Source organism: Stegostoma tigrinum, chromosome 9 (genome assembly GCF_030684315.1).
Source record: "Stegostoma tigrinum isolate sSteTig4 chromosome 9, sSteTig4.hap1, whole genome shotgun sequence".
Classification (NCBI taxonomy): domain Eukaryota; kingdom Metazoa; phylum Chordata; class Chondrichthyes; order Orectolobiformes; family Stegostomatidae; genus Stegostoma; species Stegostoma tigrinum.
In genome coordinates this window covers 22127008-22153432 of record NC_081362.1, presented here as the reverse complement: position 1 = coordinate 22153432, position 26425 = coordinate 22127008, and the positions used below count along the sequence as shown (strand labels likewise).

Here is a 26425-nt window from a genome sequence, read left to right as displayed (position 1 = left end):
GTAAGCATTGTCATTCTGGAACTGCCTGCACAGTTGCTGACACTTACCTTGGTGATGGTGGCGCGGGGTGGGGGGGTGGGGGGGGGAACGGGTTCTGCGCGCGAGGAATTGACAGCTGCTTTGTGAGCAGGTTCCTGAAGGTCCTGCTGGTTGGGGTGATGCAGACATGGGATTTTCCCTTTCCCAGGACCATGGATGGAAGCCATCACACCAGGCTATAACCAGCCTGATCCAAGGATGCCACCCTATGTAAAGCAGTTTCAGCCATCTGGAGGGATTCCCAGTGCTCTAGGAGGAAGGTCAATGTCCTTCTCCTATCCGCTAGGGTGAGTTCCCTCCAATACCACACACACTCTATTTCTGCTGCTGCACCCACCTCCCACCAAGGATCATGCTCTGCCACTCTTCTTATTGTCTCTAACATCCTCCCCATGCACCTTGACCACACTTATCCTGGACACCAGTCAACCTGCATGCCCTCAGCATTGCTCGCTCACACACTTGTGAGACGTCCCCACCAATATGAACAGTAACAGCTGCATCTCCCACAATACTTACATCTACCATAATGCCTGTCTTTTTCTCTTTCCAGGGAGAAAACAGACCACCATAGAATTGGAAGAGGGTAGTGAGCTGCCCAGTGTTCAGCTCCTCTTCTCTTGTGAGGAGAGGTTTGTGACATTGACCACCCGGAGCAGGCCTTGGTATTGAAAGCTGTCCTTGCCTTACTTTGATGGGAGTCTCTGAGAGATGATTGTTCCCCTTGTGACTTGACTGAGGTCTGCTGACAACAAAAGCAAGCACCCTGCCTTTGTGGCTGTGCTAATGGCACGGCAAGGCAACTGTAAACGGCCTGGCGAGAAAACAAACACTTTTTTAGCCTGGTATCTCTATCTGAGGGAGCTAACTGCAAAAATGGAAGGCAAGGGATTCCAAGGCAAGAATGCTGTGAGCATCTTGGCAGGGTCAAGTGAGAACTATGAGACTGAGTGAAGACCCTAGTGGTGCAACCCGGTGCAGCCCAAGGGGTGTGCCCCTGACGTAAAATGTCCTGCTGTGGTTGACTCTTAACTGCCCTTTGGGCAATTAGGGATGGTTACTAAATGCTGCCAAGCCAGCAACGCCCTCATCCCATGAATGAAGAAAGGAGATTTGCAAAAATAGGTCCCAATGCAGCCAAGGTGCAATGTTGAAGTGCAGGAGAGTCCTGTAGGTGGACCGGAGATGTGCCATGAGGATTCTTAGAGTCTGCCACATGTCAGATGCCAATATCTGCGGACATGAAATGCATGTGGCGGGTGCCCATGAATCATGTCCTGGAATGTTCGTGCTTGGTGTTCTACGTGGATCAAACAGCAAGCTGAATCCACCCAGTGATCACTCTGGTTTCCTTGTCGCATTTTCCCATCATTTAGTTTGTTTGTGAATTTGTTAAAATAAGAGACTAAATATTAAATAGGTGAGTTGTGGTGTTAACAAAATGTTTAACCCGCAATAATAACCACCAACTGGTATCTCGCCACTGCCTACTGAGAATCTTGTCATGCCACTTGTGAAAAGCAAAAGAGAACTTGCAGAAAATAACATTTTAACATCAAGATGTGCCTCGCTGCATGTGTTGCTCTAGTCTGCAGCACACCTTGTTATAGCCCACATCACTCACTTGCATGTAACATTTCACAGGTCTCAACAAGCCTCCAACCCTTAGGATAGATAGGCGCCATTCCAAAAATTCATCACAACATTAGTAACACACAGACAACAGAGGATTACAATTAAATCTTTATTCTCCCCTTAAATAGATTTCATAGAATTTTTTAATGTCTTTTAAATCCTTATTTCATCATTTTATATTTGAGACAAGGCAATTACAATCACATTATCCTTACCAGCAATGCAAACAATCTTTATACAAAATGGTAGAATCAATAAACTCCACTTAAACTTTAAGGGGAAGCAGTGGTTTAGTGGCAACGTCATTGGACTCGCAACCCATTATCCCAGGCTAAAGTTCTGGGTGGTTGGAATACCAATATGACTGATGGTGAAATGTGAATTCAATAAAAATGTAAAAATTAGAAGCTGATTTAACAGCAACGATCAATTATTATAAAAGCCCATCTGGTTCACTGTTGTTCTTTAGAAGAGAATCTGCTGTCTTTACATGGTTGGCCTACATGTGACTCTTAAATACCCTCTAAAGTTGTCCAGCAATACACTCAGATCCAAGGCAATAAATATTGGCCCAGCCATGAAATCCATATCTCATAATTAATGACAATAACTTACATTTCAAGTTTTGAGCTTTCCAGCAAAATACGTTACTCAGAAGCAGGAAATTCCATTAGCTCTGTGCCCAGAGTCTCTTACTTAACATAAAAATTTAGGTTAACAGCACTCCCTATATCCCAAATCTTCACTCAAAACAGAAAGCATACTTCATTCGGTTCCACAGTGAATTCTTCTGTGTCAATGTCAAAAACTATATTCAGTTAACCTGGCCCCAGATCAATTAGAGGCATTGGATTTTCCTGTGATTCTAATTCAAATAAATACTCTAGCATTCCTGCTTCAACAAAGTCATTCTCAAGGCATAAACTAGAAATATTTCCCACATGTTTGGTGCATTTCCCAACTCGCAGCTGCAGTTGCTTGTTTTGTCAGAGTTGTTTCACTAATATCAGCTTCCTCAAATTGGAAGGGAAACCCGGTTACTGAAGTAACTGGGATAATAGGAACTGCAGATGCTGGGGAATTCAAGTTAACAAGGCGTAGAGCTGGATGAACACAGCAGGCCAAGCAGCATCTTAGCAGCACAAAAGCTGATGTTTCGGCCCGGGACCCTTCATCAGAAATGATCAGTATTTGTACTAAACAACAGATCTTGGGGCATCTATTGTCCTGAACCATCACATCAAACTCAAAATCCATTTTCAGAAGCCCATTTTCCATATGTTGTTTTAAGTTCCATGCGTCCCTTGTCTCAGAAGCAACAGCATTTAAATGTCTGACCCTTTTATTTCATCCAAGTCTTTAAAATTCTCTTGTTCATCAAACTGAAAATCAGTGCAACAATTAATGTGAGGAATTTGAATCTCAGTTGCTTTAAGTTTGATGACTCTGATCGGGTGTTAATTTCTTGCACCTCAAAGTCAATGCAATTTCTACTTTATCAGAATGTCTGCCTCATCATCATCAGCAGCAGCTGAAAATTCCTGCACTTCATTCCCCTTTCTCAAACACTCTAGGAAATAGGTCCCTGACAGATCCTAAATAAAAGCTGAAAGAACAGTTGATGCTCAGTTCTAAGGAAGGGTCACTGGGCCTGAAATGTTAACTCTGATTCCTCTGCACAGATGCTGCCAGACCTCCTGAGATTTTTCAGGAATTTCTATTTTATCTCTGACTGGTCTACAGGGAAAGGGAATTTCAATTTTTTGCGTTCTATTAGTTGTGTAACAGTAGACTGCTTATCCTCAGTCTCCCTGGTCAACACTGTCACTTCCAGAGGCCACTGCAAAAGAGCTGGACATAGTGTAGCTAAGGAGATTGTTAAAGGATCTTAAAGATGATTTGTGATATTATGTGCATTTCATTGAACACAGTTTATCTGCATTTCCTTGTTCTCCCATACATGAGGCAAAATCACTGCTTCCTGAATGCCATGATCAAAATTTAAACCTGATAGTATCAATGAATCTGCCATAGAAGTGTCCCATTTTCTCCTAACTGAACAAACTTCTGTAGTCTATTTTCTGTTATGACATTAAATATTGAAGGCCTTTTACGTTCCTATAGTAGGCTTCTCCCCATCAGCAACTCTGCTAGAGCTATCCCTGTAGTTGCATGCAGAGTAGTCCTATAATCAAACAAGAACTGGAACATTTTATTAACCAGTGAAGCTGTAAGCTATTGCTTTAAGCCCGCCTTCAACACTTAGACTGCTCTTTCCAGCACCATTGGACAATGGATGGTATGGAGTTGTCCAAATATGCCAAATGCCATTCAACTTTTGGAAACACTTGATATCCCTGCTGGGAAATGATTCCCATGTTTCAAACAGAGGTGATATCTTTATTACAGTGCGAGTTTTCTTCTGAAGTAACGAACAATCTACTGAATAGTTCTTCAAAACTTTGGTATGGATATTAAAGGAGCTGGTGTAATAACATATTAAGGTTTTGCATGTGTAGCATGCTTTACAGCACTGCCCCACATCCTAATTAAATTTGTGCCAGGTAAAATACCTGTACATCAAATTTTGAGTCTTTCATATTCCTATCCTGCCAGGGAAATTCCATGTGCTACTCAAAATGTTTTTGCATTTTATGTGGTCTCTGAAAAACAACTGTGCATTCCTCATCCACAAGCCTGTGAGAATGTCGCCACTCCATGTCCATTTTTAATGCAATCGCACTCTGGAATCCCTTTAGTCTCAGTTTCAGTGTGAGCTGTCTGTGCTAACTTATTAACTCAGGATGTGCATTCTCAGCTTCTATCAGTGAAGATATGCTAATTCCTTCTTTTCAAGTATCCTCATAATCAATGAATGTTTTGGTTACTCTAACATCTGCCTGTTGTATTATTTTGACCTGGATGGACATTGTTTAGCCATTGCTGTAGTTATCACACACAATGGAGAAATACCTGCAATTTGATACTGTTACTGTTCTGCCTGCTTGAACTCCCTTGTGTTTTCTGTGATTACAAGTGAAGTTATCATCTTCATTCCAGCTAAATCATTACCCAGTGTCCATACAACCCTCGGCAATTTTTTAACTTCTCCTGAGTGATTGGTCCAGATTACCAGTCACACTGTAACTGCATTTTGTATGATTGAACTGAAATTTTCTTCCCACTTACTGTCTATATCAACGCTTGGCTTTCATTGAACTTTCTGGAGGGAGAACTAAGTCTTTGTGGATATAAGATAATAAAATGTGAGGCTGGATGAACACAGCAGGCCAAGCAGCATCTCAGGAGCACAAAAGCTGACGTTTCGGGCCTAGACCCTTCATCAGAGATCTCTGATGAAGGGTCTAGGCCCGAAACGTCAGCTTTTGTGCTCCTGAGATGCTGCTTGGCCTGCTGTGTTCATCCAGCCTCACATTTTATTATCTTGGAATTCTCCAGCATCTGCAGTTCCCATTATCTTTGTGGATATAAGTTTGCTCGCTGAGCTGAGCAGCTCAGCAAGCAAACCTACGTCCAGAACCTCAACCTGAGCTACAAACCTTCTCAAAACTAACTAGATCTTTCACCAGTAAACATTTTGAGTAGCTCCGTGTTCCTTTATTACAGTTATCAGTTTAGCTGCATCATTTAAAGCAAAAAGAGTTACCTTTCCTTTTGATAAAATCCCTTAGTATCTCTCATCTACATTATTCATATCACCTGGGCTCACAGCAGTTTTTACCTCCAGTTCCCTGGTTGTAGTTAAAGTTATAAATGATTTGGATGTAAATATAGGAGGAACGGTTAGTGAGTCTGCAGATGACACAAAAATTGGTGGTTTTACAAACATCAAAGAAGGCTACCTCAGATTACAACGAGATCTTAATTAGTTCGTCCGATGGTCCGAGGAGTGGCAGATGGTATTTAATTTAGGACTTATACACTAAACATTAGGGACCTAGGAAGTGTTGCCAAACAAAGAAATCTTGGCATGCAGGTTCATTGTTCCTTGAAAGTGGACACACAGATAAACAGGGTCATGAAGAAGGCATTTGGTACAATTGCTTTTATTGGTCAGTGCATTGAATATAGGAGTTGGGATGTCATGTATCAGTTGTACAGGACACTGGTTCAGCCACTTTTGGAACACTGCATTCAAGTCTGGTCTCCCTGCTGTAGGAAGGATGTTGTTAAACTTGAAAGGGTTCAGAAAGATTTACAAACATGTTGCCACGGTTGGAGTATTTGAGCTAGAGAGGCTGAATAGGCTGGGGCTATTTTCCCTGGAGTGTTGGAGGCTGAGGGGTGACCTTATAGAGGTTTAAAAAATCATGAGGTGCGTGGATAGGGTGAATAGTCAAGGTCTTTTCCCCAGCGAGCAGAGTCCAAAGCTAGAGGGTATAGGTTTAAGGTGAGAACGGAAAGATTTAAAAATGACCTGAGGGTCAACTTTTTCATACTGATGCATGTCTGGAATAAGCTGTCAGAGGAAGTGGTGGAGGCTAGTACAATTATAACATTTAAAAGCACCTGGATGGATATACAGTAGAAAGGGTTCAACAGGATATGGGTCAAATGCTGGCAAATAAGATGAGATTAATTTAGGATATCTGATTGGCATGGATGCATTGGACCCAAACGTCTGTTTCTGTGCAGTACAAGTCTATGCCTCTATGACTATAGTTTGATCCATAGTATCTTCCTGGTTATTCGCCTTCCTTTTACTTTTCCATCCTCTATCCTGCTTATAGGAAGGGTGGAGTAAAGATTTTGTTTCACGCGTCAGCTCATAATCATCATCCTTTACTTCTGCTGGTCTGGCAGTTGTAACCCTCTGGACTTCAACATTGGTTCTTATTACAGAAGAACCAGAGTTTTTTAGAAGTTCTTCTAAAAGAATGGTCTCTTGGAGAATTTCACATGAGTTCAGCTCCTAATGTTTGAAACCATCAAAATTACTTTGTTTAGCCCTTTGAAATTCACTGCAGGGGTGTCCAAACTTCTGCACGTATGCTTTTGGAACTGACTCATATGCATCCTCCGCATATTTATTTAATAATTCCTAGAAACTTCTTATGACAATAAGTTTCCAGAGCGTCACTTGCCAACTTGCTTTGCATGAGCAATGCCCATTTTATTTTGGCCAACTGTCTCGGTATTGTACTCAGTGTTCCCCCTTCGTTCATAACTCATTGGGGTCCACGGGGCATGCTGTTTGCGCTCACTGTTTCAGGGAAAGCAATCTTATATACAACTCAATGTACCCCAGTAAACACGAAGAGTGCTGAATAAAAACTGCGGATGCTGTAAATCAGGAACAAACACAAAAGTTGCTGGAAAAGACCAACAGGTCTGGTAGCATCTGTGAAGGAAAAAAAGTTAATGCTTGGGGTCCAGTGAACCTTCCTCAGAACGGATGGTGGCTGGGAAAACATCAGTTTATATTGAGAAAAATAGGGAGGTGGGTAGGTAGGGTAGGGAGTATGTAATAGGATAGAGCGCAAAGAGACAAAGACAGTTGGACAGACAAAGGAGTTGCTAATAATCAGGTTGGGAGGGTGGATAGTTGTTAATGGGGACTGTTAGTAATTAACAACAGGGGGTGAGTAATGGCATGCTGTGATAACAAGGTCTGGTGTGTGGGGCAGGGGGCTGGGACATGAGAAGAGTTTAGGCTCTAAAATTATTGAACTCAAAATGGAGTCTGGAGGGCTGTAGGGTCCCCAAACAGAAAATGAGGTGTTGTTCTTCCAGTTTGCTTTGGGCTTTGCTGGAAATAGTGCTGAACCTTGTAATGGGCTGGTAAAGGTTGGATTGTGTTAGAGCCCTTACTGACTTTTCATTTCTTTTATCAGTTTTGGTTGAAAGCTGTGAACTAGGAATTGTGGGCTGAAGATGACTTGTGGACTGTGGGAAACACCTGGTGGTAAAAGGAAAACAGACCAAACAAGGCAAGGTAAGGTCTGGACATTGAGTGCAGGCTATTTCTTGATTAGAAGTAATTACAGAGATACAACTCTTAGAGGGGCTTTGTGTTTAAACAGATAGCAAACACTGGCTATTAACAAGGTCAGTACCTAGGATCTGGGTTCATATACTCAAGCAGATGGCAGATATTGTTTTCCTAGAGCCTCAGTTACTGTTCACAGTCCATCTCTCAGGGAAGATCAGAGTTGTATGTGTGTCCCCCCCCAAAAAAGAGAAACTTCTTTCCCCCCTCTCCGGGAGGAGTGTGGCTGCTGACTACACAGCCTGAAGGTCCAAGAGCTCCCTGGGTAAACTCCCTCACCAGCTTCAACAAGGCCAAACAGAGTAGACAGCAGAGTTAGAAACACCACTTCAGAGTGAACTGAAAAGATGACCCAGATTGGCATTCCCAAAAAAAAAAGCGTCCATACCTATATTTGTGAAATAACATATCATGAAAGACACCACCCGAAGGTTGCAGGAACAGCAACTCATATTCCGCTTGGGAACCCTGCAGCCCAATGGTATCAACATGGACTACTTCAGCTTCAAAAACTCCCCTCCCCCCATTGCATCCCAAAACCAGCCCAGTTCATCCCCTCCCCCCACTGCATCCCAAAACCAGCCCAGCCTCTCTCCGCTTCCCTAACCTGTTCTTCCTCTCACCCATCCCTACCTCCCACCTCAAGCCGCACCTCCATTTCCTACCCACTAACCTCATCCCGCCTCCTTGACCTGTCCGTCTTCCCTGGACTGACCTATCCCTATCCCCTCCCCCCATACACTCCTCTCCACCTATCTTTCTTTTCTCTCCATCTTCAGTCCACCTCCCCCTCTCTCCCTATTTATTCCAGAACCCTCTCCCCATCCCCCTCAGAAGGGTCTAGGCCCAAAACATCAGCTTTTGTGCTCCTAAGGTGCTGCTTGGCCTGCTGTGTTCATCCAGCTCCACACTTTGTTATCTTAAGTCATTTGGCCAGCCAGTTTTGTTTATAGACCTTTGTTGATCCCTCAACTGTCAATCTTTTGTGGGAATGAAAAGCTGAAAACAAAAGTTTTGGATTAAAGCACAGATATTAAATTAGACGCCCCGGGCGTGGCTACTCCCAAGCCCCGGGCGTGGCTACTCCCAAGCCCCGGGCGTGGCTACTCCCAAGCCCCGGGCGTGGCTACTCCCAAGCCCCGGGCGTGGCTACTCCCAAGCCCCGGGCGTGGCTACTCCCAAGCCCCGGGCGTGGCTACTCCCAAGCCCCGGGCGTGGCTACTCCCAAGCCCCGGGCGTGGCTACTCCCAAGCCCCGGGCGTGGCTACTCCCAAGCCCCGGGCGTGGCTACTCCCAAGCCCCGGGCGTGGCTACTCCCAAGCCCCGGGCGTGGCTACTCCCAAGCCCCGGGCGTGGCTACTCCCAAGCCCCGGGCGTGGCTACTCCCAAGCCCCGGGCGTGGCTACTCCCAAGCCCCGGGCGTGGCTACTCCCAAGCCCCGGGCGTGGCTACTCCCAAGCCCCGGGCGTGGCTACTCCCAAGCCCCGGGCGTGGCTACTCCCAAGCCCCGGGCGTGGCTACTCCCAAGCCCCGGGCGTGGCTACTCCCAAGCCCCAAGTTTGCAGCATCCAGTTACTCCAGCAGATCAAATTGAATGAAGACTGGCATCTATGACACTGGGGGCCAAGGGAGGAGGATGAGGTAGTATCGTCAATTGGTACTTCTGTTTGAAGGTTGGTATAGAAGACACAGAAGGACTATTTGCATCTCTGTGCTGAGCTCTCCCATCATTGCAGATGCGGATATTTATGGAACCTCTTCCTTCAGGTATTTGTTTAATTGTCCACCACCATTTGCCAACATATAGTACGGCAGCTGAGCTTAGATCTGAATAGATGGTTGTGGGATCACTTAGCCTTGTTGATTTAACACTGTTAAAGGGTTGATACCTCTTAATTATGCCATGCATGTACTCCTGCACTGAGCCATTGAGTGTCAGACTAACTTCAATGGGATTAAGAGCTATGAACCCATTATGTGCGCACATGTTCAGCTAGTTGCCAGTGTCCCTGTCTGACAAGATAATAACCTGCCCACATATAGATAATAGGACAGTCTCAGAAAGCCAGACAGACAGATTCCCCATCAGCCCAAAGAACAGCAATACCTGGTCTCCTGGTATCTCAATGCAACACAAACTAAATTAAGTTGGACTTCTTATTCTTAGAGCTTTATTAACCAATTACTGTAACAGTGTTAATACACATTGTCAAACGGTTTTAGTGGTCCTTTTAATGCAGCGTAGAACTACAATTGTATAGTCAGGATGGAACAAGACAAATCAGTGCCAATGGCTCTCACTTTTGCTGTGAACTTCTAGACAACTATTTTTTTTTTAAAAAAGTCTCGAACAAGGGCACTGATCAAAGTTGGCAAGCAATTTTCAAAAACTAATGTTACACATTGAACGAAACATGTTCTGGTCTAAAGAAGGTATGTTAAATGGACCACTTAGCAGGGACAAAATTTCATTCTTACTTCAATGATAATTGATCTTTCAGAAAGGAACCATTTGGAATAGATCAGAGTTGAAAATAAGTGGAAGCAATCAGAGAATACATTTAAAAACATTATCAGAACAGTGTAATTAGAACAAGGGAGCTTTCCAATAGGTGGCACTTTACAGCATCTCACACCTACTCCTCTACTTTCACTCCTTCTACTTTCACAACATCTTTCCCCAGTTTTTCAGCAATGGCAATGCGGTTTACATCTTCCATGGAATTGAACTGCAACGTGGCCTTGACACCTGGGGAGAAAGCATGGGAACGTATTATACGCAGCAAAATCTACCATAAAGCTCTGCATGAACAAAGAAATCCAGTTTTAGGGAACTCTCCACTCCTATTATGTATTTGAAAACAAAATAAAAATCATAAACCTATTTAAGGGTTCTAATTTTATGAAAAACACAAAAATAGGGAACAGCGATGCTCTCATGAATAAAGTACAAAACTAGGTTAGGTGCATCTCATGCTGTGGGGTATTGCCAAACTCTCGAATGTTTAAAGTTTTTGGATTTTAGGTGGAAAGACACTGACACTGAGACTGAAGTAAAATCTAAATTAAGAACATGAAGCTATAGAGGCAAGACCATAAACAAGATCAAAAAGAACAGGGTGAAAGAAGTAAATGACTTGTCGTTAATGAGTATCTGAGGAAGACACCACAGAACAAAACAAACAAACATCACCCCTACTGTTCCTGAGCACAGATAAACATCAAAATCTCTTATAAAATTTGTTAGCATGATTCAAGATCATTACAGTAACTACACGACAGAGCTGAACTTCAAAAAGTTTGTAACATCTTGAAATGGTGAAAAGCAAAATAGAAATGTAATACCTTAATTTAGAAAACAAGCCTCAAATACACTGAAGTGGATGCCCAATTCAAATTTCTACAGAAGCAGTGTAAAATAATAAGTGAACCAACCTTGGAGTTTTGTCTTCACAATATTTATTGCTGATGCAAACTGTAGTTTTTGTTTTGCTGGTGCTTTTTCTGGACACCTAGAAAAGTCAAAAGATTTACTTTGAGAAAATGTGACTTTTAATCATTTTTAAACCGCTTCTCCTGCTAGGAAATGTAAAATCTTAACATGACTAACATGGTGTTCAATGTCTTAAATGCTGGAAATACTTGCAGCATCCCTGAAGAAAGAAAAGACAGTAACTGGAATCCAACAGAACTCAAGATAGAAATGTGATAGGCCTCAACTCCATTTTGATTTATTCACCACCTCCTCTCCCTAACCTTTGCCTGTTAAAGGACAATCAGACCTTCCATCAGGGAGACCAAACACCGATCTGGTGACCATTTTGTGGAATCTCCATTTAATCACATGATTGAGCTTCCAGTGGGTTTGCGACTACAGTTCATCATCTTGCTTCTCTCACTAACATTTCCGTTGTCTGTTCCAGTAAGGTTCATCTGATTTTTGGCAGACATCATGGAGTCAGTATGCCAGCCCTGCACCGGGACTTCAAATCAGCCAACCTCCTGCTTCACTGCACCCCTCCCTCCTCACCCCCCGCCCCCCCCCCCCCCCCCCCCCCCCCCCCACCCCAATACCATGGCAGACTATATCCATCTAAATATAGAATGTCATTACTGCCTCAGATGAGCTGGCCTCCTCCACATTTCCAGACAGTGCATTCCAGACCCAAGTGGAGAAAAAAGGTTTTCCTCACTTCACCCTTGCTTCTTTAGCAATTCTCTAATTCGATGCCCATTTTGTTCCTTATCCAGTTGGAGTCAGTTTCCCCCTATCTACTCTATCCACGGTTTTGAAAACTTCCGTCAGATCACCAGTCGGGAAGTCTTCTCCAATGAGAGCAGTCCCAACTTCACTTTTTCCTTATTCTTGACACCACTCTCGTACATCACGTCTGCACTCTCTCCAACGTGTTCACATCCTTACTATAATGTGGCACCCAGAAATGAACACAATGCTCCAGCTGAGGACTAACAAGTGTCTTCTACAAATTCAACATCACAGCCTTGCTCTTTAACTATAGCCCTTATTATAAAGTCAAGGATACTGTGAAGATTCACTTATTGCGCTCGCCCCCTGTTCTGTCACTTTCAATAAAACGTGCATATACACAAGCAGGTCCCTCTGCTCCTGCACTGTTTGAAAGACAAAATAGGGGTGCAACTCTTCTAAAGTTCTTCCTACAAAAAAAAAACAGAACACCTCATGTTTCTGCAGGTGAATTTCAGGACAACCACATTGCTCACCCAACCAACTTACGTCCTTTGAGATCTCCTCACAGTTTGACAATTATGCCGTTTCCTATCAATTCTGTACAGATTTTATTAAGGATCCTTTATTCTATATTCTACAGGTTTCCTCAAGTCTGTTGTGTGGCACTGTATTAAACATCTTCTGGAAATCTAAGGTATCCTTCATTGGGCCTGTCCCCTTTTCAAAAATCTTTTACAACTTCATTAAAACATGATTTCCCCTTTAGAAATCCACAATTATTCTTCCTAACCAACCCATTTTTTGCCATGTGACTACCGATTTGTTCCTGTATAGTTGTTTCTAGAAGCTTTCCCATCACTGAAGTTAAATTGACCAGTCTTTAATTGCTGGGCTTATCCTTACAACCTTTCTCGTAAAAATCCATAATATTTACAATTTACCAGTTCTCTGGTCCCTGAGTCTAGGGAAGGTGGAAGGATTACAACCAGTGCCCCTGCATTTCTACTCTCACTTACTTCAAAATCCTTGAATGCATCTCATCCAGTCACGGAGCCTCTAGGGACCTTTGGATTTGTTTATTCCACATTTTCCATTAGAAGGAAATATAATTTGACTGTATCTGAACCATCTCCTCAGAAAGGTAGTTCACCATTCAGTCACTGCTTTTCCCACCAGTTCCTGCTTGTCCATTATGGTCAACATGCACCTTTTGATACAATGATCACTGTCTCCTAGATGTGCCCATACTAATACTGGATTCATCTGGCCCAGCTTATTCCCAAGAACCACCCATGCATTTTTTTGTAGGACTGGAGACAGAGTACTGTCGGAAACATGCCTGCACTCCAGGAACATTTGCCCCTCACTGTCCCGTACAAATATCCCAGTCAATGTTTGGATAATTTAACTCTCCCATTATAACTACACTATAACATTGGCATTTCTCATTACCCTTAAAATTTGTCCCTCTACATTCTTTCCATTAGTTGGCAGTCTACAGCCAGATGTAACAATGTAATTGTAACCCACAAGGAATTTTGTTCCATCTTCCCTACAGCCAATCTGTGTTCCAAGAATCCAAAACCCTCCCCTCCTGCACCATCTTTCCCATCACTCATTCATTTGCCTTGTATTTCCTGCTTGGCCTGCTGTGTTCATCCAGCTCTACACCTTGTTATCTCTAATGTAATTGTAGCCTTTTTGCTCTCGTCAAGTTGATTAAGGGCCCAAGCGCACAGACACCCTCTTTCTGCAGCACTGCAATGCCCTCCTTAAATACTACTAGCTTTTCTCCTTGCATTCCTATGTTTTTGAAATACTGTGGAGCCAAGCATACTTTATACAGTCTGATCTCTCCTTAAGCCCAATCTCTTATCATGACATTATACTTTTACATAGCATAACAACTTTGATCTAAACTTCATTCATTGCTCCCTTACTCTTAACTTCACTTAATACCTTGCTATTGTTTAAGAGGGTGCCAGTTGCATCTCTAATTAGTCTGGCAACCCTAGCATTTTCTTCAGCTATTCCTTCAGTTTCCATACCCTTGCCAAGGTATCGAACCCTTCGCAACAGTAAGGGCAAAGCACCCCACAAGGAACTCAGCCCCTGAACAGAAGTGGAACTATCTTCCCTATAGCCAGTGTGTGTTCCAGGAATCCAAAACCCTCCCTCCTGCACCATCTTTCCCAGGACTCATTCATCTGCCTTCTCCTATTTCTGTACTACTCCCATGTGGCACTGGGAGTAATCTGGAAATGACAACTTCTGCTTGGTAACAAGGCTGATGGAAACCAGATGTTACCCCTTGTGGGACAGTCTTGAACATGAGGTCATAGATAGAGTGAGAGGAAGTAGCTTCAAAACAGAGAGGAGGAGAAATTACTTCCGAGGGTGGTGAATTTGTGGAACTTGCTGCCCCAGAGTTTAGTGGAGATAGAATCAAATTCAAGAAATAGATGTTTCAGATGAAAAGGAGGCAGGAAATGATTGGAGACCAGGGTAAGATCAACCATGATCCTGATAAATAGATGCACAGGCTTAACTCTCTCCTAATTCCAACGTTCCTGCTTCCCTAAGGTCCAACTGTAGGACCAGATCTGCCCTCCTGCCCAAGCTACCAATACGAATATGGACCACAATCTCTGGTTTTCCTACTCCCAGATGAATACCTTGCAGCTATTGAGAGATCCTAGACACTCGCACCAGTGAGCTAACATCATCCTGGAGTCACACTGACAGCCAAAGAAACTCCTAACTGATGAACCCCCTGTCATTATTGCACCTCTTTCTTGCTCCCTCCTCCCCACATCCTGTAAAGTCAAGATGCTCATGGTGCCACAAACTAGGCTCGGACAACACACCTGAGGAGCCAGTGCCCTCATCAGCTTCTGCAATAGAAAACCAGTTTGAGTGTGCATCACCTGTCCGTTTCTCCTGGACTGTCCGGTGGTTACCTGCTCCCTTCAACCCTCCAAATCCTTAAGGTGTGGTACAATCACCGCTTTGAACGTGCTATCCACGTAACTTTCAATCTCAGATATGCCAGAGTGACTCCAGTAACTGTGCTGTAGCTGGAAGCACTTTTTAAGCATAAGGTTGTCTCAGACACCAACAGGGTACATCAATTTCCCACATATTACAGACTGTACATTCCACTTTACCAACTTGCAATGCCATGTCTTTAATTTATTTATTTTCTTAATTACTTAGTCTAAAACATTCTCTAACATTAAATTCACTTTCCATCCCTTCTCCTACTCTGGCTTACATTACTTCATTATACAGGCCCCAACTTTTCACTTATTTCTAGTATTTGAGTTAATCAATTCATTTAAATACTAGGCCCAGCGGGGAACTCAGTTCAGTGTTTGTCATGTTATATGTGGGAAATCCTAGACACTCCTGGCAGTCTGGGTGACATTTACAGGAAGCATCACCGATTTGAGCAGTTTGAGCACTGGGTTTCGGAGTTTGAGTGTTCGCAGGAGGCACAGCAGTGCATTCACGAGACTGAATGATATGTAGTCCACACATTATGTGGTTACCCTGCAGCTTGAAGAAGTGCAGTCAAAAAGGGAATGATTGACCAGTCAGTAAAAGAGTAGGCAAGCAACGTCCCTGAATGTATTTCGTTTGAAAACAGATTTTCAGGCTGGAAATTGGCAGGAATGACTCAAGGAGTTCAGCCAGAGCCTAGTTGAAGAACAGGAAGGCAATCAGAAAGAGACGGAGAACAGTAGCAGGAGATTCAATAGTAAGGGTCAGACAGACATTTCTGAAGCCACTAATGTGACTCCAGGATGGTGTGCGGCCAGTGTCAAGGATGTCACTTAATGGCAGGAATGCATTCTCAAGGGGAAGATGGCTGGTCAGAGACCATGCTGCACATTGGGACTTACAACACAGGCAGATAGAGGAACCGGGTCCTGTGACAAAAATTTGGGGTGCCAGGCAGATTATAAATCAGGTTCTTAGAAGTTGTAATCTCAACATTACTCCAGGTGCCACTTTCTTCAGAGAGTACAGGAATAGGCAGATGAGACAGTATGCATGGTTGTAGAGTTGGAGCATGAGGGAGAGGGCGTTATATTCCAGGTTACCAGACTTGTAAGGAAGATGGGTCACGTGCACATAGGAACTGAAGCAGATTAGAACCAAGATCCTTGTGGGGAGGTTTACTAATTTGGTTAGTGGGGGGTTAAGCTAATTTGGCAAGGGCACGGGGTTTACTGCACAGCAAAGTGTTGGGTCAGTCCAAAAATGCAAATACAGTCAGTCAATGTTAAGGGACAAAGAAGCAGTGAAAGGCTGAATGGCATTTATTTTAAAGCACGCAGTCTTGAAAGTAAGGGGAAGAGAGTCAGAGTCACAGCAGGGAAACAGACCCTTCAGTCCTACTTGCTCATGCCGACCAGATATCCTAAATTGATCTCGTCTCATTTGGCAGCATTCGAGCCCTATCCTTCTAAATACTTCGTCATATATCCACCCAGATGTCTTTTAAATGTTGTAATTGTACGAGCCTCCACCACTTCCTCTGGCAGCTCATTCCATACATGCACCACTTTCAGTGCCAGCCTGTTGAGCTACAAGGAGAGGCTGAAACCTTCCAATGCTGGCAACACAAGGGTATGTGGATTTAAGCATGGGGATATGAGATAATTGCTATTAGAGATGTGGTTGAGGGTGGGGCAGGACAGTCACTTCAGCACTGAGAGTATAATATTTAGGCTAGATTGGAGACAGAGCTGGGGGGGGGGGGGGGTGGTTTAATTAAGGAGAACACTGCAGTTTTGAAGAGAGAGGACACCTCAGAGGACGAGGACAGAATTGATTTGGTGAGAGCTAAGGATTAAGAAGGGTGCAGTTACATGGATCTGTTTAATCTGTTGACCAATTAGTGGGAAGGGTATGGAGGAATAAATCTTCAACAAAATTAAAGCCGTTTAAACAGAGTAGTTGTAATGCGGGAACTTTAAGGACCAACACAGACAGGGAAAGGGGTAGTGTAAGAAGCAAAGGACAAGCATTCCTAGATTGTTCAGAGACAAAAGTACTGCAGATGCTGGAGTCAGAAATAGCAATGCGGAGCTAGAGGCACACAGTAGGCCAGGCAGCATCTGAAGAAGGGTCCCAATCCAAAACATCAACTTTCCTGCCGCGTTCCTCCAGCTCCACACTTATTCCGAGATGGTTTGTCTTCAGGAGAACTGCCTACAGCAGTGTCTCACCCAGTAAGAAGGGAGGAATTGCTAGGCCTGCTTCTCAGGAATTAGATGGGCCAGGTAGATCAAGTTTGGCTGAATAAATAGTAGTGGAACTTTCACAGACATGGCCTGGGCACAGTCAAGGTACGTCACCTCTAAAGAAAGGAACGGTAGACCAACCAAATCCAGAGCTTCCCGAGTGACACAGGAGATAGAAATTAAGGAAAAAGACAGTGTGCTTATTATAAGAGTCAGGCAGTAAATTGCGAACCATAAGGAATATAGAAGATTCAGAAAGGAAGAGAAAAGAACAATTTTGAGACACAGAGGAATGAAGAAGAATGACCACCAGCTAACAAAGGGAAATACCACAAGTTTTCCATATGCACATCAATAGCGAAAGATAGCGAAGAGGAGTAGGGACAGTTTGGCACCACACACGGGACAATTTCAAAATGTGCAGACAACACAAAACTCGGGAGAATTGGAAAGAAGACAGTGCTGAACTTCAAAAAGCACATGGACATATGGGAGGAGTGGGCAGATAGGTGATATTTGAAGTTCAAAATGGAGAAGTATGCGGTGATATACTTTGGTACAAAGAAGTAGACAGACAGATAAAAAAGGGTACTTTTCTAAAGGGTGTGCGCGGGAACACAAATCATGAGAATATAAAAGCTATGAGCAGTAGACAATTCAGCCACTCAACCCTGCTTCACCATTCATTACAATCTCATGGCTGATCTCATCTCTGCCTCATAACTGTACTGAATCCTAGCATTATGTATGTGCATAAGCCATTCATTCAAAGTAGCAGGACAACAAAGAGTGTGGTTTCTAAAGCACAGTATTCTAGGCTTCACTGACATGCAACATCAGCAGGGAGATTACGAATTTATAAGATACTGGTCAGACTTCAGCTGGAGTATTCTGTCTACTTCCAAGTGCTATACAGTGGGAAGATGAATACCATTTACAAGAATAGCTTCAGGGACAAGACACTTCAGTTCTGGAGTAAGACTGGGCAAAAATCAGACAAACAAAATGCTGGAGACACTCAGCAGATCAACCAGCATCTATGGAGAGAGAGAGAAAAAAAGAGTTAAGGTTGAGTCCGATACAAGTTTCTCCAGCATTTTTTAATTTCCACCCCCCCTCCCCGCCCAACCTTTTTTCAGGATTTACAAAATTTGTAGTGTTTTGCTTTGTTGCAGAAGTTAGGGCAGTACTCCTTGGGGAAAAGAGAAGGCTAAGTGGAGATTTGACAGAAGTTTCCAAAATCATGAACGGTCAAGACAGTCGACTGGGAGAAACTGTTCCTGGATGAAAAACAGAGGGACAGCTTTAAAGCATTTTACAAAACAAAAGCTTTTCCAAAAACAGCAAGTACATGTGATCTGGAATGCACTGTCCAGAAGTATGACAGAGGAAGATTCAACTGGGGCACTAACAAGGATATTGGACGATTATTTAAATAGAAACAATGCAGAGTTGCAGGGGACATGCAGATTAGCAACACGTTAAAATGGTCAGGGAGCTGGTGCTGACAGGACTGGCCATATGGCTAGCTTCCTTTTGCAGTGTAAAAATTTACTGACTTCCTGTACCAGTCTAGTAGCAGGATTACTCCATCATCTATTGTAGCAATGGATACTGCGTAGTCTATTGTAAGAGTCGAAAGGGATTGAGCAACAGAAAGTTTTAAAACATCACGGCCTTTATGAAGGCGTGGCATGAAGTGGTCAATTTGTTGGACAGTAGTGATTCCAGCTTAAAAACCAAAAGAACTGCGGGTGCTGTAATCAAAAACAGAAGTAGCCAGAAAAGCTCAGCAGGTCTGACAGCATCTGTGATGAAAAATCGAGTTAACGTTTCGGGTCTGGTGACTGTTCCACAGAATGAGCATTCTTTGTTTGTAGCAGGATTGTATACAGAGCTAATAACTTAGTTTACCTGTTTGGAAATTAGGGGAGACCTTTCACAGAACAGAGGTAGGAATTCAATACAAGCACAGAGATAAATCAGTTTTGAAACTTTATATACACACAAGAGACCATCCTAATGTTTCATGTCTTTCCATTCAGTGCTAATAACCACAAGGAAATTTACTGCAGCTAACATACCAATTCACAATCACCAGATCATCCTTGACGAGGGAGTTCGTTGTTTCATAACAGACATCATAAATCACAATGCAGCAACAATCGGACTTGAGGTAGCTTAAGAACTGCAGAAAGTCATCTTCAGATGGTTTCTTCACACTGTCGCTTTCCTCATTCACAATGACATATCGATCATCGTCACTAACACGCAAACAAAGAAACTTTCTCCTTTGCTCTGTCTTTCTGGACACTATCTTCATTTGATTGAAGGCATCAATAACTGAATCTTTGACCTGGATACCACAGTCCTGAAATAAAGAAAAATATAGTCTATTAAAAAAGACAAACTCATTTTCTAGTAGTCTGTGGTTAGTCCCAAAAAACCAAACAACAGTGCATCCAAAAGGTGAGCCTCCATTTTCCAATATGGAACTAGAGGTCAAAGTCCAATCAGACAGGAGTCTCTCCAGCCATGCAGAGAAGACTATTACTGACAACCTGCAAAGCCCTAAGATGACATTCATCACAGCCTTAAAATTTCCTTAACTTCTCCTATCCTAACTACATTTCTAGTGCAATAATTGAAATGGAAGCCACTTCTGCTTGCTTTACACTATTGGAAGTTTCCAAACTCATTTGTGCTTCTGGAAAGCTCTACTTACCAAGATATCATGAGCCTCATTTGTTTATACGAGTGAGAATCAGTGATAAAGCAACTTATCCTGGAGATGAGTTGATGGAAAGACTGCTATCCAAGGTTGACTAGAACAGAGAGTGGCTTGCTAGACCACCTCCAAGGCAAGAGATTTGTTTTGTGCGCTTCGGTCAGACTGTATCAAAAGCACTTTACCCAAGTGCTGCTGGTCAGTGAAGGGACAAAGGGATATAATTTGGCTTGTGGTTTAATCGATTTTATTAACAAAATATTCCTTATTAAAAAGCACTATGAGAGCATTTCCCAAACTGCCACAACATTTTCCATCTTGCTCCGAGAAAGCGTATCACCCCAAAACTTTCAGGATGTCCGTTTCTAGCCCCCTCACCCCAGACCATCTCAAACATTGTGGCCTTTAACTAGGTTACCAATGGGATTCGAAGCATCAAATGGGGTCACACCAACATCCCATACTTCGCACCTTCCCAGCAAGCACAGTAAATCTCAAGTAGTCAGGGTGCTAAAAGGAACAGATTGTGAGCTGGAAAAGTATCAATCCTCTCAGACTGGTTGTAACTGGTTCCCCTTGAACCTTTGTAAGCTCTTTGACCTTGGTTTCCACTGTTCTCTGTAGCCCATAGCTGCTGTTTTAAGCTTATTTTGGCCAATTTGTTTTGTTTTATCATGCCTGTATTCTCCAGCTATGGGTCAAAACAGAATGTCCAATTTTGGGCCCCACAGCTGCTTGACTACAGATTTTAAGTATCAACCAGGTGTAGAACTGCAGTCAGATTGTAGCCAGACTGGTTAAAGCCACAGTCTGTCCCCTGCATGGGAAACACAGCAATCCAATTATTTATTCAAAAATATGTAAAACAAAGATTTCAGATTCACTTCAGCCAATTCAGCCTAATACTGCCGTAACACTACCCCAACCCGAGACTCCTCCCAACCCACAAATTTGTTCCTTATTGAAGCTGCATTAACTCCAACTGCCAAAAGCCAATTAAATACATAAAATCACTACTATTTTAATTCCTTATAAAACTGGAACTGTTGATGCATATTCTTCTCCCAAATCTTTCAAAATGATCCGGCAATGGTGCAACTTAGCATGCTATAAGAAAGAAAGGGGTTTCTTCCCCACCCCCCACCAAGGGTGAGGTGACACTGCCATTTTGAACACTGAAATAGATGCATTCGACCCACTCAAATTTAAACAATGCCACAGCATAAAGTAGGAGACGGAGAACCTTGAGGTCAGTCTGATGGGGCACCAGATATTGAGATGACAGAAATTAAGCAAAGGATCAAGCTTGTGGACTGGATGTACGTGGTCTGCTAAGCAGTCACCCAAAAGCTGCAGAAGAGATCATACTCAGTGACAGAAATACAAAAAGGTGCCATTTCATCTTGAAGGGGGTCTGGTGTCATTAAGGGAACAAAATTTTGAAAAGGCTTTGATAGGTGTTGCATGATAGCATTGAGTGGAAGCTGGTAGAGAAGGACTTAATGAATAAAGAGATTAGTGAGGTGAAATGGAGTGAAATGTGATCTTGTCAGGCATTGGGAAATGACAGGAAGAGCAGTGTAGGAATTTGATATTGAGGGACATGCCTTGCCAGTGGAGTGGAACCCTAAACATTCGAGGGGGGGGGGGGGGGTGGTGGAGAGAAAATACAGAATTTTGGAAAGTTGTCAACAACAGAATCAGTGGGAAAAAAAAGGAAGACGACAGAAGGATGGAGTTTTACAATAAATGGGGCGTGAAAGACTGCAGTCAAGCTAACTGCAGGAGTCAGTGGACTTAATTAGCTGAATATTTTCAACATTTTGTTATCTCAATTTCAGTATCTGCAAGGTTTTAGATTTGTATTTGGTGAAGTCTCATACCTAACTTTGTTTTAAACAGCTCCAGAATACACTGAATACTTTCAAAACATTTTACTTCTACTGTAAACTGAACAGAGAGCCTGTAATCTAGCAGGTCCAAGTAATTTTCTCCCTTACAACATGTGGTTTCTTAATTTCCAAGATGTGACTACTGTTAAGTTTAAATTGTTGCTTTTAGAACAGAACAATCAAAAGAAAATATTATGTGGCTTAACAAGCTATCAAAAATTAACAAGGTCTGTTAACAGCTAATTTTATCTGGCACAAAGTAGTAAACACTAAATGGGAACTAGCATTAATGGTAATACCAAAATAGTTAAACACCTTGATATAATAGTTTGTTCACAGTTTGAGAAAAGATGCAAGTCTGGACTACAGGTTCATCACTTGCTTCAAAAGGAAATTCATATAACTAATTATGCATCACCCTTCCCTGATCTATGATAATTATCAAGCCTACTGATCTGCTCTTGTTCAAGTGTCCAAACTGAACAATTACCAGATTGTACCATCAAGAATGGAACTCAAACTCTGCAGCAGACACGCATATTAATGAGAATTGCAAGCTGTTAGAAAGGGGAAGAAATTCTACAGAATTATTTACCAGTTTCCAAACTTTTAGGCCAAGATTACTCTGTATAAATTTCCAGCTGGTCTCACCTGGCTTTGTGGGAATCTTTTCCAAATGCTTCCACTTGAAAGCCTAAAACCTAGTCAGGCCATACTTTTAACCATTTCCCTTAGTTTGTACAGTATTATTCAATGAACCCTTGCCCTCCCCCCATCCAAAAAAAGTACTTTGATACCGTGTCTATGGATAATAGAACACTTTCTAGATCTCTCAGCCACTTTGACTAGCGAGACTCATTCGAACCAAACTGAAAACGGAAGCAGGCTAATAGCAAGCATCAATAATTAAGCAGAAAGATCATGTTACTTCAGCTTTTAAATTCCACAATAATTTTATTTTAGTGCTCACAGGAAGTTAGTCAGGAACTTTTCCTTCATTTGTCAACCAAAATAGCAAGATGTATGTCCAATTGATCTGTGTATTCATAAACTATGAAAAATTACATTATGAATGTTACTGAATACAATTTATCTTGGACATCAAGCTTAACCTGTAGAATGTATCAAAACAAATGTGACATACATATTCCTCTGGTTGTCCGCAATGTATTAATTACATTTTTCAGATAGGGCAGAGCTAAAACAAAAAAGTTAAGGGGTGGGGTGACTATGCAAACCAACTGTTACACTGCAAGCATCCTGGAGGCCTCGAGTCTACCATCCACAATAACTTACAACCCGCCCCAACAAAAAGCTTCAAAACACCACCTCCAGCTGGACTGACCCCAGCCAGTAAGGAATTCAGGGTCTGGGAGTGTTTCCCCAACCGCTAAACTAAAACTTCCTGCCAGAGACATTTCTGCTAGCTACGAGACTTCTTGAGCCTTTAAAAGAGAAAGAACTGGTGACTCATTTACCACACCTACCATATACTGGTCGGACAGGTAAAACTACTCTTTACTACTAATACATTTCTACACAGATATGGGGAAAGAGGCGACGCAGACAGCGAAGGCTCACATGAGAAAGGTCTCTTGCGGCGCAGTGATAAGAATCCCCGGGAGAGCCGGGTTCAAGTCCCACCTGCTCCGGAGTGCGTAATAACATCTGAGCATAGAGATTAGGGAGGAAAAAAATAGGTTAAGAAAAAAAGGCCCCAAAACAATTCAGATACAACGATGTTGCAGCTACTTTGTAACAAAAGGGGGAAAAAATGAAAGCGTGTCCTGGAGATAGTAAGAACTGCAGACTCTCGAGATAGAGTCGGCACAATGTGAAGCTGGAGGAACACAGGCTAGGCAGCAGAGGGGCAGGAAAGTCGATGGACTGGGTGAAGGGCGTAAACCCGAAACGTCGAGTTGCTGTGTTTCTCCGGCTCCACACTAACGAAGGAGCGTCCTATTCGTCGGAGGTATCGAACAGCATAGAGACACAAACAAACTTAGAGCCAAACAGCCCAATGCAATAAAACAAAGAATTAAGAACTTTGGACATCTGTGGGAAGTAAGCAACGTTAATGTTTCGTGACTTCAATCCAATTATGGAAATCGAGCTGTCATACACAAAAAAAACTCCACCCAGTTGCCTCAAACTCGATGCATTTCGACGAAACTTGGTTTATAAAGGCACTCGATCTCCAATACATAGATATAGATTTACATTTGGGCAACGGGGATGTTCACTGGATTCTGAGGAAAAAAAAGTTAAAGGCCGGCTTTGTGAAAAGGAAGCAGAGCCGCTGACAACCTGCGACAAACCCGCAACTAAAACACTCTCTCCACCCGCCCGCCCCCCCGCCAAAGCATCGGGGAAGTGCACAACCTCTCAAATAAAGTCAGCAGCCTTGAGGATGCTTGGCGAAACACTAAATTACTGCGACACGAAAGAAAAGTAACAAAGTTTCATTCCACCCCAACTTTTCTTTGAAAAGCTCCGCATTTCTTACCATAATGTAACCGGCAGCAGCTCGCTCGCTCTGCGTCGCTGCTCTCGATGGAACTGGTTGTTCTGATCCTCCCACTCGTCAATCCACTCCCTCCCCCAAAATCTGCTGTTTACGCCTATTGAACACTGTTCCCGGACTCACCTGACACAGTCTGTTCTAGAGACAATCTCTCAGAAAAAAACTTTTCCCCGCCCATTTAAAAAAAACCCAGCAGTTTGATTCATTCTTGGTTGGAGTAAATGACGCTGGATTTTGTCTTATCAAAGAAGGTGACTTTTGCCATACTTGGGCAGAGAGGAATTCCGAAACCGCCCACAATCTTACTGGGAATGTGGCGCTTCCGGGGGGGGGCAGTCATAGAGTTGCCCCTTGACACCATAAGACCTGACAAAATAGTTAGTGAGAATTTGGACACTGGGACGTTCTGGCGCTATTCAAATTCTACCTCTATGGGAAAGGAAAGAAGCCTGTTGTGACTCGCTGGCCTAAGAAGCCCGGATTCAAATTCCTACCTGCTCCAGAGAGCTGTGTAATAACATAAAATCTCTGAACAGGCTGATCAGGAAAATATTTGCAGGCGAGGAAGGAAAGTTTTAGTTTTCTGAAGTAAAAATCGTTCACTACATGAAAAAAGGGCCAAAATAATTCAGGTACAGACTAGGAGACATTGCTAACAAATTGCAACAAAGCAAAATTCAAACAAATGAAGTGTATTTGCGCTCCTTCAAATTAAACCATGTGTCTCTTCCATACCCTATCCAGATTTTTCTTGTGACATCTTCAAACTTGGCTGTAGTACTTTCATTTTCCTCAACCGAGTCATTAATGTATGTTGTAAATAAGTGTAGCTCAGCATTAATCCCTGTGGCACTACTAGCTACAGATTGCCTTCCTGAAAATCCCATTCTTATTCCAACATTTAGTCTTTTATTAATTATGCTCATATATAACCTCTGACGCTATGGACACAAATCTTATCATGTAGGCTAACATGCAGTACCTTCTGAAATACCTTGTGGACTTCCAAATATATTATGTCAACTCAGACTGTTCTGGTGCAGTGGTAGTGTCCTACTCTTTGAGCCAGAACTGCCCAGATTCAAGTCCCACCTGCTCCAGAGGTGTGACTTTACAGCAGTCTCACTGAGTAGTAAAGTAACAGCCTGACATAATCAAATGCCTTGAATCAGGCTTTACAACCATTGTCTCCTCTCTCAGTATTTCATGTCCCGCCAGCAGAACATCAGCACAGTGGAATGCAGACAGGAGGGTATTGCCCCATCTTTGTTCAACTCAGTTCATACCATGAGACAAAAGGAATGGCTAAAGGCACTGGATACTGCAAAAAGCAGGGGGGCCTTGACAATTCCAAAACTGGCTGAAACCCCAACCAAGATGGTCCTTTGGCATCTACTCGATAATGTGCACAATTGCCTCATGGCATTTGATCCGACTTGGACAAAGAAATCCCTCTAATTACTTTTTACCACTTTGAGCAACCACTTGGAGGAAGCACTGAGGATGGCAAGGGCACAGAAACTATTATGGTTGAGGACTTCAGTGTCAATCACTAATAGTGGCTCAGTGGCACCACTACCGATTGAGCTGGTCAAGTCCAGAAGGACGTATCTGCCATATCTGGTTTGGAGCAGCAAGTGAGGGAGCCTAAAAGAGGGATAAAATTATTAGACATTGCTCTTATTGAACTGTCTCAGACTCACTCCAACCATCACAGTATTGGACAGAGTGACAACTACATGATCCTCATGAAGACAAAGTTCCCATGCTGCACATGTGGTAAATGAAAGAACACATCTAGAAGCTAAAAACTTGTGTCCCTGAGGTGCTTTGGGTACTCAAGGCTTCAGAATTGTATCCAACCATAATCTATAACTTCATGGGCTGGCATATCCTATACTCTATCATTACCATCAAGCCAAGAGATTGACCTGGTTCAATGAAGAATGCAGGAGGGCATGTTAGGAGCAGCAACAGTCATACTTAAAGATTCAGTGTCAACATGAAGTTACAATGTGACATGCCTAACAGTGGAAACAGGAAGCGATGGGCAATGATTTCACAATCAATGGATCACATCAAAGCAGTCCTGCCACATCAGTAACAAATGGATTGTGATGGACAATCAAGCAACT

The 26425-nt window shown here is 42.9% G+C and overlaps 1 protein-coding gene across 1 annotated transcript; it reads right to left on the bottom strand.

Annotated features, from left to right (window-relative positions):
- Positions 1–9832: 9832 nt before the first annotated feature.
- On the bottom strand, positions 9833–24406 carry LOC125454577 (cofilin-1-like). The gene is made up of 4 exons (XM_048535486.2): positions 24273–24406; positions 19231–19517; positions 11120–11196; positions 9833–10433 (listed from the first exon to the last, which is right to left on the bottom strand). The coding sequence occupies exons 1-4, from the start codon at positions 24273–24275 to the stop codon at positions 10321–10323; spliced, it is 480 nt and encodes a 159-aa protein (XP_048391443.1). The 5' UTR covers positions 24276–24406; the 3' UTR covers positions 9833–10320.
- Positions 24407–26425: the final 2019 nt, after the last annotated feature.

What these genes read in the sequence shown, in the direction of transcription:
- LOC125454577 (XM_048535486.2), bottom strand. An exon ending in GATCTGGTGATTGTGAATTG is followed by an intron (nt 11,197 to 19,230) that starts GTATGTTAGCTG and finishes TGACTTTTCTAG; the next exon opens with GTGTCCAGAAAAAGCACCAG. An exon ending in TGTGAAGACAAAACTCCAAG is followed by an intron (nt 10,434 to 11,119) that starts GTTGGTTCACTT and finishes CTTTCTCCCCAG; the next exon opens with GTGTCAAGGCCACGTTGCAG.